General features: G+C 48.3%; 1 protein-coding gene across 1 annotated transcript; it reads right to left on the bottom strand.

Moving 5' to 3' along the window:
- Window positions 1-6,524: 6,524 nt before the first annotated feature.
- On the bottom strand, window positions 6,525-15,025 carry SYCE1 (synaptonemal complex central element protein 1). Its single transcript, XM_024762145.1, is given in 13 exon segments — window positions 6,525-6,668; window positions 6,914-7,001; window positions 7,135-7,271; window positions 7,274-7,398; window positions 7,480-7,546; window positions 8,345-8,408; window positions 8,656-8,745; window positions 9,444-9,498; window positions 9,747-9,794; window positions 10,484-10,558; window positions 10,905-10,964; window positions 11,599-11,661; window positions 14,852-15,025. Coding segments are annotated over 13 exon segments (1,020 nt in total). The 5' UTR covers window positions 14,922-15,025; the 3' UTR covers window positions 6,525-6,590.
- Window positions 15,026-15,893: the final 868 nt, after the last annotated feature.

The following is a 15,893-nucleotide window of genomic DNA, read 5'->3' as shown; positions in this document are numbered from 1 at the left end:
ATTAGGGTACAGTGTTTCAGGGGATGATTTCCAAGGCTCTGTGCTGAGTGAAGTCGTCTTCCCTTTTCCAAAAGACAAAGCCTGATTTTATAACTAACTAGTTGCTTCAGTCCTATTTCCTGCCCAGAGTGCTCTTTTTCTTCTCTTTATTCTTTTCCTCTTTAAAAAAATTTTGTTTTTAATTAAAAAAAATTTTTTTTTCCTTCTTTTTTTTTGGCCATGCCACACAGCTTGTGGGATCTTAGTTCCCCAACCAGGGATCGAATCCCGGCCCCTGGCAGTTACAGTGCCAAGTCCTAACCACTGGACCGCCAAGGAATTCCCAGAGGGCTCTTTTCATTTGAACTGTTTTTAAACCTTTTATTTCAAATTGATTGAAATCCTTAAAAAAAAGTTTTGGGATTCACGATATGTCAAATTGTGATCCATTCCGTTAGATGAAAGCCACACGCACATTTCCTCTGGAACACATTCCCTTCCTCCACCTTGAACTGAAGCAGATGCTCACGTCTTACCGGTAGCATCTCTTCTCCCAGGCCTGATCCCTTGCCTCCACCTCAACCACTTCCCCCCAGCACTCGGCCCTTGGTTTCCCAGGAGCTCTTGTCACATTGGAAAACTTTGGAGTCTTCTTCCTCCTATTTTCCTTCTTTTATTGCTCTGATACCTTCTCCCCCCACCACCTTCCACCTCCTGTCCCTCAGTTTCAGCCTCCTTCTCAGCTTACCCTGTGTTTGTCCCAAGAGTTGCTAAACTTCTTGTTTCTTCCAAGTCAGGGCTGAGCCCCTTCCTGGCTTGCCATACCTTTCTTTGTCTTCTGGGTCTGTGGGTGAGAGTTTATCAGATGACTAATTTTGCTGTTGGGGGAGTATAGTAGATAATGTATAATGGCTCACTTAACGTGCAACCAGTCCAACACTGTGGCAGCAGGCCTTTGCTCATTAAATAAGCTTGAAAGGTAAAAGCTCTTTCCCAGATATGGAAGACCGCATAATGGCCCCCAGAGATATCAGATCTCAATCTCTGGTATCTGTGTATGTTACCTTATATGGAAAGAGTTGTACAGATTAAATCAAGGATTTTTTGATGAGATTATCTTGGGTTGTCCAGGTACACTCTAAATGCAATCACAAGTGTTCTTATAAATGAGAGAAGATTTGACACTTAAGAAATTCCTGAAACCACCAAGGGATAGATGATATAGAGTGATTTGGCCACAAGAATGCCAGCAGCCATCAGAGGCTGGAAGGGATAGATTATCCCCTAGAGTCTCTGGAGATTGGCCCTGCTGACACTTTGGTTTCAGCCCTGTGACACTGATCTTGAACTTTTGTCTTCCAGATGTGAGGGAGTCATTTCTTTTTATTAAACTATTATGTTTGCAGTAATTTCTTACACAGCAATGGAAACCAGTTTCCATTGCAGCTAAAATCCTGTATCTGACTGAGGTTCCACCAAGCAGGTGTTCCCAGCATTAAGTGGTAGCTGTCAATGGACAAATCAGATGTTCTGAAAAACACAACAGAAGTACTACTGGCTCTCCTGGTGGTAATTGATTCTGCTGGGTGATTGTGTTGGGATTGCTAGCTTGGGGACCTGTCCACTCCTTAATTCTTGGTGGGAGTGTTAAGGTGGGTATCAATTTATTTTTGGATGGAGTCCCTGTATTTGTCTTTGACTTGATCAGAGTAGGGGCTGGGTTGCCTTGCTTGGTTTTCCTGTTGTCTTCGTTTTGTATTCCAAAACACAGGTGAGACACGAGCTTGTGTAAGCAGTTTATTTGGGAAGTGATTGCAAACAGCAGGAATGAGGTAGTGGGGGGAATGACAGAGGAGAGGAGGAAAAGCCAGTAAGGTGTATGCTACTGAGCTGGTGACCACTATGAAGAAGCTGACATCCATCATGTTGGGTACTCCGTAAGGAGCTGGGTCATGTACATCTCAACTGACCCAATAGACATGGGAAGCTGACGTGTGTGTGTGTGTGTGTGTGTGTGTGTGGTTTAACAATTGGCCGTTATCACTCTGACCCTGTTTTAATCCTATTGTCTTGCATGAGGTTGCAGAACAAGAGAGAGAATCCAGAAAGTTTTACAGTTTAGTTACAATTTCCTGGGAAGAAACGGCACACCGTGCAGGGCCACTCAGAGGTAGACAGAGGAGAGGGGGAACTGTGGATCCGGTGCCTGTACTGTGGATTCAGCAAGAAGGAAGGGGATAGGCATTGCAAGCAGGCTTAGGATTGGCTAATGTGAATATTTTCAGTGGACTTTGGGGCATTGAGGCTGTCCCTGACTGTTCTGCTACCTGGCCCTAGGGCAATTAGGGCAGGTGTACAGTAGTGCAGAGTGTGAGGGTACAACTCAGCAGGTGCTTGCGAGTGTGGACATAATTGGCCGTTTAAGAGGGTAAACTCATCTAGCTAGGGCCGCAAAATTGAGTCAATACTGAGCTCAATTATTTAGGGTATTGGAGTGGCCTGAATAAATGAGTGTAGGACATACATTGCCCTAAACAGCATAGGGTCAATTTCTCGGGTCAGTGTGGCAGGTCTGGCCACTATGTTGTTGGAGAGTATGGATTGTTAGTGAAGTCAGTGTAGAGATTCGTTGTATTCGTGTGTTAACTAGTAGAAAGCGGTGGTCATGGTGCTCATGGTGGGAGACTCCAGGTGGGAATTCGTGGTGGAAAGCTGGGGCAGGGAGTAGGAGAGGCACTGGGGAGTGTGTTGTCCTTTCCCAAGCAGGTTGAGGAATTGACTGATAGGTGGCAGTTGTCTCCTGGGAAAGGCAATAGTCTCCATTAATTTGTAGAACGGTATAGACAGGAGTAATCTCTACAGATTTCCCTTTAGGCGTAGACGTGTAGGGATGTATGTTTCTGCAGAGAGCAAGAGTATACTTGGATCATGGGATAAGCAGGCCAGGAGCTCAAGAAACACAACAGAATCCCTAATGTCAAAGGAAGAAAAGCAGTGAATGTCCTGGAGCTAGTTTGCCAGCACCTTGGGTGGGGCAAGTCTTGGGCATCCCCGGAGCAGAGGTTTTAGTGTCCAGGACAGAGTTGTCTCCACCTCAGGGGGCGATGTCATCTCCAACACTGAGCTCCTGGATAGAGCAATATTGTCTAGAATGTGAGACTGGGGTATCCTTTTCAAGTGGACACCCACTTGGAGTGGTATGAGTCTTATTTTTCTGACTCTTTGGCATTATAAAGATGCTGAACAACTTGTCTAATTTTAAGGCAGCGTTGGGCCTGGGAGCTTGACTTGAAAATATCTTTTAAGTTAAGGGGCTGTGGGTGCACAGGTAGCCAAGGTGATGTTGGCACCTGTGATGCTGTCATCATGAACCAAAGTGCCGGCACTCAACTGGCACAGTTAAAGACTCCATTAAAGATGGCCAAATCTGAGGTTTTAACTCTCCAAGGTTTTTCTCAGATGGGTGATGAGTTGGATTCTGTTGCAAATAGGTTTAAGTCATATGGCCTGATTTGGGTGTATGTTGTTAGCAGGGTGTCCGGTTGACAATTAAAATATCTGTGGCTGTGGAGCTTTGGCATTACCCTCTAGACAGGCCCTCTAATTTGGCCAATTTCTAGGTCCCTTTGCCTCAGCTGTTGGTTTGGATGGTGACAGGCTAGCCTGCAGTCTTTGGGTTGTAAAACCTGTATTAGTCAAAAGTGATGGCATGTGGACCTGCATTCACCATGTTGGCTTAAACCATGGCTTCCTTGGAAGGTTTGGGACTCTGGTTTGCAAACCAATGAAAACACCCAGACTGACAGTAAGGAGACATCCAGCAGAGTGGTTACAGCTCACTTGGCTGGCTTTTGTCACTTGATGTTGATTTTCCTCCAGCACGTATCAGTAACAGGTAGAGGTGTTCTGGTTTTATCCTTATGGAATATGGTTTTGATTTTATTATCTCCAAATGTGAATTTCATTTACTAAGTGGAGTTTTCTATTTATCTTTTCCGTAGTCCACACTGCTTGTGAGAACAGTCCTGGAGTACATGGAGATGTCAGCAAATTTGTAACCAAGCGTGTGGGCTCGTTTCCTGCTACACAATAGAAAAGACCAAATATCGAGACAAGTCTTTTGCAGAAAAAAAAAAGGGCTTTATTGCAGGGTGGCCAAGCAAGGAGACAGGAGGCAAAGTGGTGTATTTATCTTGGAAAGAGGGAGAAAGAGCGGCAGGGAGCTCAGAAATGATTGGTGAAAAGTAAGTGTAAGTTTCAATGGAAGTATTGAGTTCTCTGCCCAGGCACTACTGCTCTGCTCTTCATGTGTCATATGTGCAAATTCAGGGTGTTTGGTGTGTAGCAGGGGTTGAATTTTTGGCCTGTGACATCTAACGTTCACTATCAGTCACCCTAGTCCCTCAATGTGCCTGCGCATCAGCAAGTTGTTTCCCTATCTGTGGTTTCCCTGGTGTTCTTGGTGTATCATTTTGTTTCTACTACATGGACCTTGTAAATTACAGGCTATGGTTTCACAAGGGGCTTTGAATTAAGCGATTAAGGCCTGGGACAAGACAGAGACCCATATAAGGTGTCCATTTGCTGGAGTGGAATTTGAAAAACTGTCTGAGGAGACCATCATGTCTCTCAGTTGAATCGGCTATCAAGAACCTATCAGGAAGATAGAAGTGCTATTGAAGGCCTTTTTAAAGAGTCTAACATTGTGTATTCTGAGAAGTGAACTATGTGCCTTGGTTAATATCAGTAATGCCTGCAACCCCAGAAGGAATGAGGGTAGGGTTAAATGTGGATGTGGATTTGCCTTCCCTGTACACAATGCTTCGGCCCAAACTGCCATCTGCAGAGTTAAGAATTCCTATTCACTATCATGATCTCATACACAGCATTACTTCTGATTGAAGAGTTCCCTTAACAACAAAAAAAAGTTACGCAGTGGGCCCAAGTTGTGATGGAATTCACTGGTCTTACCATGCTCCCGCCATCCTGAAGCAGCTGGCTTGATAGAATGGTGGAATGGTCTTTTGAAAACTCAGTTACAATACCAGCTAGGTGGCAGTACCTTGCAGGGCTGGGACAGGGTTCTCCAGAAGGTTGCACATGTTCTGAATCAGTGTCTAATATATGGTGCTCTCTCCCATGGCCAGCACTCTAAGGTCCAAAAATCATGGGGTGGAAATGGGAGTGGTAACATTCGCTGTTGTCCCTAGTGATCAGCTGGAATAGTTTTGCTTCCTGTTCCCCCAACTGTATATTCCACTGGCCTAGAGGCCTTAGTCCCAGAGGGAGGAATGCTTCCACTAGGAGATACAATAATGACTCCACTGAACGGGAAGTTAAGACCGCTGCTCAGCCCCCTTGGGCTTCTCATGCCTGGGAATCAACAGGCAAAGGAGTCCCTGTGCTGGCTGGTGTGACTGATCACTGAGCCTGACTACCACAGGGAAACTGGACTACTTCTCGTCAGTGCAGGTAGGGAAACCATGTCTGTGATACAGGAGATACCTTAGGGTTTCTTTGAGTACGACCACGCCCTGTGATTAATGCCAATGAAAAACGATAACAATCCAATCCAGCAAGAGTACTGATGGCCCAGATCCTTCAGGAATAAAGGTTTTGGTCACTCCACTGGGTAAAAAGGCACAGACGGCTGAGTTGCTTGATGAAGGCAAAGGGGAAGCAGAATGGGTGGTGGAAGAAGGTGAAGATGGTTATAAATACCAGCTGTGATTCCACAACCAGTTACAGAAATGGATATATATATATATATATATATATATATATATATATATATATATATATATGTTTATATTCAGAAATGAGGATTGTTGAGGTTTGTCTACCCAACTGTGTCACTGTCCTACCTGGATGGGGGAGCCATTCAAGAGAAGGAATCTCTTCTTACGTACTGAATTCACTGTCTTTTGACCCAAGAACACAGACTTTGACTCCCATCATTGCCCTGGCTTGGGTGATGCACTCCAGTGGATTTGAAACATGCCCTAAGCACCAACCGTCCTAGGTGATTGACTTCCACGACACTGAGGATTTCTAACATATTATGTTCTTGTGACAAGTGTCTCAGGGACAGGTTTTGTGCCTATGCAGGCACAAATTACATTTAGGCTCCAATTACATTTCTTTTTCTCAGCGAATCAGTGGGGGCTGTGGGCATGGAACTGACTGGCTGAGGTCCCTTGGTCCTTGTTGGGATTTCTGAGACTCTGTGGTCTAGGCCTGAATAAGGAATGGAAGAAACTATCACAGGCTGGGTTTTCAGAACCCCTGGGCCTATTGTGAGAGGGTCTCAGTCTTGCATCCCTCTGCCTGGGGACCCAGAACATGTCAAGTCCTAGAGATGAGCAGACCAGAGACTGTGAGGTGAGGGAAGCACTTATTGAGTGCCTGCTGTGGGACTCTGGCTGAAGCAAAGAGGCAGAGTGTGGCTAAGGCTCCACTCAGTCTCAGGTACCAGGGGTCTTGGGATGGACAACCCCCCACCTAACACAGACTCAGCTGAGGCAGTTGTGTTAATATGGTGCCTTTATTTCCTGAAGCCCATAAGCTCCAGTGCAGGGCATAAGCTCTAGTGCAGGGTGGCTCCTCCTTGCCTAGGAGGGCATCAGGCTCTGCTTAGTGGGCGGCTCTGGGTCTTTCTCCTCACTGACTCCAAGGGGCTTGGGATTGGCCTGCGGGAGGTCAGAGTGTGACGTGGAAGTCTCCTCACATCTCCATGCCCACACCCTCCCTGGGTCCTGCCCGTCCTCACCCCACTGCTGCCAGCTTCTGCACCTTTACCTTGGCTGTGTCCCTTTGGGAATGCCCTTCCCTGAAGACCATCTTCTGAGCTCTCTGCGGACCCCCTCCTTGCCTCCCCACCCAGAGCTCCTTTCATAAGCTGTCTCTGCTCCCTGACCCAGACACCAGGACTCACAGCTTCTCCTGGGCCAGCCCCTTCCTCTTGCTTGCTCTGGCCTTGAGCAGGGACCTGCACTCCAAGCTTTTCCAGCTCCTCCTTCAGCCTGGACAAAAAGGGTAGGGGGTAGGGTAGGAGGGTGGGGGGGAGAAGGGTAGGATTGTAAAGAGACCAAGTGACAGAGTCTAGGAGGGAGCAGAGACTCCCTTAGCCATCTTCCCCTTGGGGACCATGCCTACCTCTGCCTCTTCTGCTGCAGCTGCTGGCACTTCTGCTGCAGCTGCTCCTGGCGCTGGGCAGCAGCCTCCAGGAACTCCCCGGCCTTCTTGTTCTCCTCCTCAAACAGATGCCTGAGGGTGGGCGTCTGTCCCTCTCTTACACCACAGCTGCTGCTTCCTGGCTGCGCAGGAAGAGCCCCTCAGTGATTGCTGAGCAGCCCTTGGCTCCAAACTGGGAGCACAGACGATGCTTCACATCCTCCAGCTTTGCCTCCACCAGCTTTTCTGCAGCAGGAAGGGACAGATGGCAGGGCAGGGCAGGGCAGGGCAGGGCAGGGCAGGGCATCCCCATTCTCCAGGCCTTACCTTCCTTGAGCAGCTTCTCCTTGCTGCTGTCCAGGGCGCCAATCTCCAGGGCCAGCTGCTCTGGCTTCTGAGGGGTAGAAAGGCGGCCTGTCCACATCTCCTGGCTTCCTCCCATGTGCCTCAGAGAAGCCGATCTGGATCTGGTCTTTACTCTGCATGCCTTACTTCCTGCTGCTCTGGCCCTCCATGCATGCCAGGCATGGCCCAGCCTCAGGGCCTTTCCATTGGCCATTCTGTCCACCTGGAGCTGTTTCACCCCAGATACCTGTGGTGCTATGCTGGAGAAGCTCATGAGGATTAGTGTTCAGGAATTCTGCAAGGTTTGAAATCAGCCCTGGGGTATTCGCTACAGGGCATCCTGCAAACACCACAAATCGAGGCTGTTCTCTGGAGAGTCAGTTACCAGCCCAGCCCTGCAGCTCCTTCTCTTCCCGCTCTGTGACCGCACTGAGCCCTTCTGTCCTGACATTCATTCTGTTTTCTTGTTTGGGATCCCCAGGTGGCAAACACCGGCCTGCTTGGTTCCCCACTATCTGCCCTGTGTCTGTGATGGCCCCAGACACACCCAGGAGTCTCCCTGATGGATAACCCCTCCTTGGTTCATCAGGGCTCCTCCTGACCACTTAAGGCCCCTGGGAGGGCATCAGGGATGGGTGGGCAGGGCCAGTGAAGAGGACAATACCGGGTGGCAGTGAGGGTGACGAGGAACTGGACTGAGCATGATTCTAACACACGGCTGCCAGGGCTGCTCAGGAACTGGGTGCGGCAACTGAGAGGAAGGAGGCCTGCAGGATAACCCCAAGGTTTGGGCTGGTGCTGCCACAGAAGATGTGGAAGGTAGAAGGAGTGGCCCCGAGTGACTCACGTGGAATTCCCAGAGGCCCTTATGCTGGCCCATCAGATCCTCCAGTTGCTCCTCAAAATCCAACCTGGGGACCAACCACACAGGATGAGGGGCCGTGGGCTGAGAGACGCCCCTCCTCAACCTGGCTCAGGCCGGGGTCTTCATGCAGAGACATGGGGGAGCTCGCCCATGCTCCTCACTCTGCTGGGAGCACCTTTGCCTCCTTGACCCTCCAAGCTTCAGCTCAGCCAGCTCGTCTTCTAACCCCCATTCTTAGCATTCCCCCCACTTACAATGCATCCAGCCCCCAGGCCTTGGGCAATGGGCTTTACCTCAACTGCCTCTGTTTGTTCTTCTCCTGCCCCATCTGGGAGTTCAGGGCAGAAATTCGCTCCTTGCACTCCTGCAGCATGGTATGCTTCCTGGCAAGAGGCAAGGCAGCCATCATGTTTTCTGAATGTCTCCCTAGGAGGGGCCTGGGGTGGGGCTTCGGCGTCCTTCTCTTGAGGTCTGTTCTAACCTAGATTGAGGTCCTTCTCTGTAACTTTGTGGGAGGGGGGCATGAGCTCATGCCCTCTGGAAATGTCATTGTGAAGACTGGGGAGATCAATGTGGGCATGGTCACAAGTACAGGCACACACACATATTAGTCTCATGTGAATTTCTCAAACAGTTTCAAAGTTGGTATGCTAGGGGCTTGGGGCCTCTGGTCACAAAATGAGCGAAATAAAGATTCAGGAGGTAGAGACATGGATGCACAAGTAGTTGGGTGGATGGAGGGATAATGGATGAATGGAGCCTGGTGCACAGATGGTTGGCTTGACGCCTAAATGAAGGGACAGGTGAGTAGACAGCCAAGACAGCCTGCAGAAAGTATGAAGGTATAGAATAAAAACCAGCCGAGGGAACTTAATTGACATTCTAGCAAATGAATGCCCGTCCCCGTGAATGAGTACCCCTAACACTACTGCCTACTGTTGGAGTCAAGGTGGGAAGACAGGCATTTGGCCTCCCCGTTTTAGGGAGAAGATGAGAGCTGTGGGTCTAAGACCGATTTCCTCTGCTTCCTCTCTCTACCAGAATGGACAGCGCTGAGCAGGGGCCAGGGGGAAGCTCTTACCTCTGTGCCTCACTTTCCTTCTCCTGGCAGTGGAGCCGGAGGATCCTCAGGGTCTCTGCAGGGAGAGGAAGTGAGGGCCCCGTGAGAGCCCATCAGGGCATGAGGTTTGGGCAGAGGTAAAAGTGCTAGATCATGTGGGATCTCTGGAGTTGATGGGACTTTGTCATTTACTGCATGTTTGGTGGAAGCCACAGGAGGGATGCACGGTGATTCAGGTTTCAAAAGGCTCCTACTTCTATAGAGAGAGTGGGCTTCTGCAGGGTGGCAAAGGCAAAAACCTGGAGACAGAGTAGCTGCAATTACCTTGCTTTTTGCTCAAGATCTCTTTCAGGCGTACTTTCTCTCCACTCACTGGAAAAAGCAGTGACATGTTCAGGCATCATCAGAGTCCACACACTGAACCTTCAGGGACTGGGCTTGCCCATGGTCACATGCGTGGTTTGGTACAGCCCTACCCCCAACCCCAGATGTAGACCCCTCAAGGTGAGCCCCAACCCCAGATGTAGACCCCTTGAGGTGAGCCCCTTCCCTCTTGGGCCCATACTCCCTGTAAGCATCAAAGGGCCCTCAAGTTGATAAAGGGTGGCTGTGAGGACCCTGTGGAATGGCAGTGCGTTTACATGGAGGGAAGAGGAAAAATCAACACATTGCATGAAGCTGGATAAGGGCTGTGAAGAAACACATCAAGCAGTAAGAGGCATGTGACTAGGTGTGGACAAAGTGCGGTCTTTGGGTGGGGTAACTGGGGAAGGCCTCTCTGAGAAGGGGACATTTGAGCTGAGAACTGAATGATGATGTGAGGCAATAGGAACCTGTATTATCTGGGGGAACCTCTCCTAGCAAAGCCCCTAAGGTAAGAGTATGCTTGGAGGGTGTTTCCAGAACACTCCCACCCACAGAGTTGGAGTGGGGAGATTGGTAGGACCTGAGGTTGGAGAGGGGGCAGGAGCCCTTGGCCACGGCAAGGATGCTGATAGGAATACTGGGTTCAAGGATGCATGACGTTGTGGGGACCTCTGGGTCATCCCCCACAAGCTTACGTGAGTCCAGTTCCTTCTGCAGGGTCTCCCAGACAGTCCGGGCCTCTCCTAGCTCCTCACTGGCTTTCTTTTTTGCTGTGCCAAACCGCAGAACATTGTGTAAGTGTCTGTCCTTGCAAACATTTCACATTTGTCTTCAAGCAAACCTAGAGGGGCCCAGATTCTTGTTTTTGGAAGCAGGAAACAAGGCTTCCAGAGCCCAAGCCCTTCTTGTTGGGCTCAGTTGACAGCAGGACAGGTTAAGAAACATGTGAGTATAGCATCTGAATTTATATGGGCCCGACCAACCCATGCTAAGTTTAATGCTCTGCTCTTTCAAAACACAGTAATTTGGAACAAGGGGCCCTACATTTTCATTTTGCACTGGGCCCTGCCAATCACGCAACCGCACCTGGCAGACAAGCCAAGGTCCTGCGCTCACCTTGCTGGACCTCATTAATCCGGTTAATCAGGACCTCAATCCTGGGCTCTAGGCTTCCGGCTGCAGGGAAACAAGGAGGTTGAGTGAAGATGACAGGGCAGGTGAAGGGAGGTGGATGCCCTCCAAGGGCTCACATTCTGGGGAGGGGAGACAGGAACAGATAAAGAACCTGAGTCAGGTTGTGGTTAAGTGCAGTCAAGAGAAACAGAGGAGGGGCAACAGATTACAAAGTGGAGTGGGACGTGCTTCTTCAGATATGGCAAGACCCCTTGAGGGCCCCAAATGAAGTGAGGGGGGCAGACCTTGCTGTTCCCTGGGTGGGGGTGGGAGACAGTCAGTACAAAGGCCTGCCCTGAGGTGGGAACATGGGTGGAAGGTGCCTGGTGAGCAAGCCAGAGGAGCGGAGGTGAGGTGGAGGGAAGGTGAAACCCTGGATCCAGCAGAGTGCCTGGGAACCAAATGGACGGCCAGCAAGGGGACTGCAGCTGAGTTTTGGAAAACGTTTGTACTTTATCCCCTTATACTTGAATTTTGAATCATGGGTTCATATTTTTACTTCAAAAAATTGTTTTAAAAGTAAGAGAGAACAAATGAGTTAATTTCCCAAGGTGGTGCATTTTGGGCCTTGGAACTGATTCCACTTCTGCCTGACCCCAAATCTCAGGCTGAGCCCCAGTTACAGAGGAGACGTGACCTTTCTGCAACTGCTTCACCATTTCCATCAAGTCTTCAATTTTCTGTGAGGACTTGGCCTGCCCTGTGGAGAGAAAACCAAACATGTAAGAATTATGTAGGCTCCAATAAAGATTTAAAAATAAAAGAATTATGTAGGAGTGAGAGGCCTGAGGAAGGATCTGATAACACTGGGCCGGGACTGAGGTGGGCTGAGGGCAGGTCTCCAGCCAGAGTGGGGCGTCTGCTCCTTGCCCTGAGGGAGACACTGCACAAGGGGTGAACCGGCCCTTCCTGGGCAGATTTTCCTAAAGGGTGAAATGACACCACAGATTTCCCCTTAATAAAACTCAGGGCAAGGAAAGGGGTACACTCTTACTGCTGATACTGTTCAAGGCTTGGCCAAAGCCCAGGATGTAATAATGAAAGAAAAAAAAAGTGGTATTAAAAACTGGAAACAAGGATTCAGAAATCACTGTTAACTAGTAGGTGGCATAGTGAACTAGAAATTTCTAGAGAATATTACCCAAAGAAACCTTACAAGGAATAGTGAGAAAATCTAATAAGATGCCTCATTTAAATAAATGTAAATAGCTTTCCTATATGCAATTGTTATTCTGCAGCCTCCAAGTAAAATATTTCATATTAACTTGCTTATAATCAATATAGGCACTTATTTTTAGCTCCTTGATGAACTAGTAGATCTAGGCAATTATTATTAATGGATTAACATCACAATAAAAATAATTGGATATTATGAGCTATGTAATGTAAAAATTCAGTGTAGGATTCTCGTAAAAAAAATGACACTAATACTTGTTAAGCCTCTCAATCTAAATAACCAATTCAGAGGAAATACAGGGAGAGAGGAACATTTTAAGTGGCACATGGGCATGCCATTAGTAACATCCACACTGGGAAACGTCACAGGAAAAACAACCCAGTTTCTTTAATTTAAATACATTTTGGGGGAAAAGGGAGAAAGGAAGACCCTTACAGACAAAAGGAGATTAAAGAAACATATCAACCAATTTCAATAAATGGACCATACTTGGATTTCGATTCAATCGAAACCACTTTTTAAAACGGTGATGACACAATCAAGGAAATTTGAAAACTGACTAGATAGTTGATGAAACAAAGGAATTATTGTAGCCATTATTCAGATGTGACAATGCTATTGTGGTTACTTTTCTGCAAAGAGTGCTTATGTTTTAGAGAGATATATGCAAATATTGGGTTGGCCAAAAAGTTCGTCTGGGTTTTCCCATACTATCTTAATGGAAAATCCCGAACGAACTTTTTGGCCAACCCAATATCTATGGATGATATGTTATGTTGCCTGGGATACTTCGAAATGAAACAGTGGAGTAGGTGGTAGGGGGTGGGTGAGGATAACGAGGAAACAAGATTGGCCGAGAGCTGATAATTGTTAAAACTGAAAGATGAGTTCATGGGGTAATTATACTTTGTTCTTGACTTAAAAAAATGTTTTTAGGACTTCCTTGGTGGTCCAGTGGTTAAGACTCTGCACTCCCAATGCAGGGAACCCGGGTCCGATCCCTGGTCAGGGAACGTGATCCCATATGCCACAGCTAAAGATCCCACATGCTGCAATGAAGATCCCGTGTGCTGCAACTAAGACCCAGCACAGCCAAATAAATAAATAAGTAAATATTAAAAAAAAAGATTTTAAGTTGAAGTATAGTTGATTTACAATAGTGTTTTAGTTTCAGGTGTACAGCACAGTGATTTGGTTATATTACATATATACTTTTCAGATTCTTTTCCATTATAGATTACAAGATATTGAATATAGTTCCCTGTGCTATAGAGTCGGTCCTTGTTTCTATTTAGTAGTGTGTATCTGCTAATCCCAAACTCCTAGTCTATCCTTCCCCACCCCTTTCCCCTTTGGCAGCCATAAATTTCTTTTCTGTGTCTGTGAGTCTATTTCCGTTTTGTGAATAAGTTAATTTGTACCAGTTTTAGATTCCACATATAAGTGATATCATATATTTCTCTGATTTACTTCACTTAGTATGATAATCTCTAGGTCCATCCATGTTGCTACAAAGGGCATTATTTCCTTACTTTTTATGTCTTAGTAATAATCCATTGTATATATGTACCACATCTTCTTTATCCATTCATCTGTCCATAGACATTTAAGTTGCTTCCACATCTTGGCTACTGTAAACAGTGCTGCTATGACACTGGGGTGCACGTGTCTTTTTGAATGAGAGCTTTCGTCTTGGCCAGATATATGCCCAGGAATGGGATTGCTGGATAATACAGTAACTCTATTTTTAGTTTTTTTTTTTTTTTTTTTGAGGAACCTCCATACTGTTCTCCATAGTGGCTGCACCAGTTTATATTCCCACCAACCGTGTAGGAGGGTCCCCTTTTCTCCACACCCTCTCCAGCATTTATTGTTTGTAGACATTTTGATGGTGGCCATTTTGACCGGTGTGAGGTGATGCCTCATTGTAGTTTTGATTTGCATTTCTCTAATGATTAGCAATGTTGAGTATCTTTTCATGTGCCTGTATATGCTTAAATTTATCCATAATAAAAAGTTTAAAAAAATAAAGCAACCAACCAAACAATATAGAGAAGGTAAATAATCATTTCTACGTAAGAATGGAGAAATGGAGAGAACAATTAACCAAAAACTACACAGACGGCTAATAATATTTGAAAAGACGTACTACTTCAGTCATAATTAAAGAGATGAAAATAACATGTTGCATCTAGCAGGTTGGTAAAGATTAGTAAGTCTAATAAGGCCCAGTGTTCGTGATGATGTAGGGAAACAGGCAGACTGTGGAAACTGATGCGACCTTTTGGAGGCCAGTCTGGCTACATCAACCTTTTGAAGACAAATTCCACTTCTAGGAATTTAGCCATCAGATATGCTTGGTTAAATATGCAAAAGGTATGTTAAATGACACTGAAGCAACATTTATGTGCCAGATGGGCTACTGCAAAGCCTTTACCCACTAGTCTTCCTATCATCTGAGTGTGATATCAAGTCGAAAGGATGTCCTCTGCCTACTTTTAGCTACTTAAACGGAGCAGATGGGGCAAACGAGGCCAGCGAGAGGTGAGTGAATGTAGGACGCGGGCCTGTGGGTGAGTCCTCGCGGCTGCCGGCAGAGCCGCCGAGACCCTTCCGGAGGAGATGAAAGTCGTTTTTCCCCGCGTCCGCCCTGACTCGAAGCGGCGCCCGCGTGCGCTCCCTGCCCGCCCAGCCCTCTATCGCCTGTCTCTACCTCCGGCCTCGTCAGCCCGACCCACGGCTCCCGCCTGCTTCGCGCTCGAAAGCTCCGAGCGCCCCGCCATTTCCTCTCAGTCTGGCGCCTCCGCTTGGATTGGACGGAACGCACGCCGGGGGCGGGGCTCCCTCAGCACGCCTGCGCAGTGCGCCCCGCGCCGGATCCCTTCGAGAGCGGACCGCGGAGTGGACAGTTGGGCAAGCGCCAGTGCGTATGCTTGAGGCCTCCCGGTGCCGATTCAGGGCAGAGCAGGCGAGGGCGGCGCCTGGTCTTCCAGGCTTGCGATTGGCCGGTTGAGGAGCCGTGACCTGCGAGAGTGTAGAGGCCTCCCTAGAGCCCGCCCCACGTGACGTCACCTGCGTTGCGGCGAGTGGGCCGGAACCTGGCGGTGGGGAGCCGAGTTTGATTTCTGTCTGCACGCTTAGGCGAGGTTTCCGGTTTACCCCAAACCTCCGCGTGGGCGTTCTGCACCGAGGCCGTGAGTTGGCCCTACCAGACTCATCTTGGCTGGACGCGGAGGAGAGCGCAAGGGTGCAGCGAGACCCTGATTCTTACCAGCGTGATCCCGAGGCTGGCCCTGCCTAGCGTGACACATTTTCAAGGGAGGCGGGGCCGAAGGGTGGACGATGTCGGGTCTGTAGGGCGGGCTGGGGGTGCAGAACTGCCGCGTTCCCCTGTGGGTCTGGAAGGACCGTGGTGGACCTCAGGGCTGCATGTGGAGGGGAGGTTCAGCCAGGCTCCCTGCCGCGCGCTGGATGGGGCAGAATTCACGTTTTGGGGGAGGCCGGTGGACCTGGTTGCAGGCGGTGCAGGTGACAGTTACCAGCCTGAGTCTGGGCATCTGAGTGTTCACTGTGCACAAATCTTGTTCCAAGACATCCCACCCCTCGTCTTCCTCACCTGTTGACCGGGATCCAATCACGACAGTAACAACGAAGTGTGAGGAGCAGTTTTGAGAACTACCTGTGAAAAGCTTTGCTCTAAGAGCTGCCGTCAGTTTTCCTCATCTGTAGTCTGGGAATAGTAATAGCAAACAAGA

This window comes from Neophocaena asiaeorientalis, unplaced genomic scaffold, assembly GCF_003031525.2.
Source record: "Neophocaena asiaeorientalis asiaeorientalis breed wild unplaced genomic scaffold, Neophocaena_asiaeorientalis_V1.1 scaffold356, whole genome shotgun sequence".
NCBI classification, from domain to species: Eukaryota; Metazoa; Chordata; class Mammalia; order Artiodactyla; family Phocoenidae; genus Neophocaena; species Neophocaena asiaeorientalis.
This window is presented reverse-complemented; position numbering and strand designations above follow the sequence as displayed.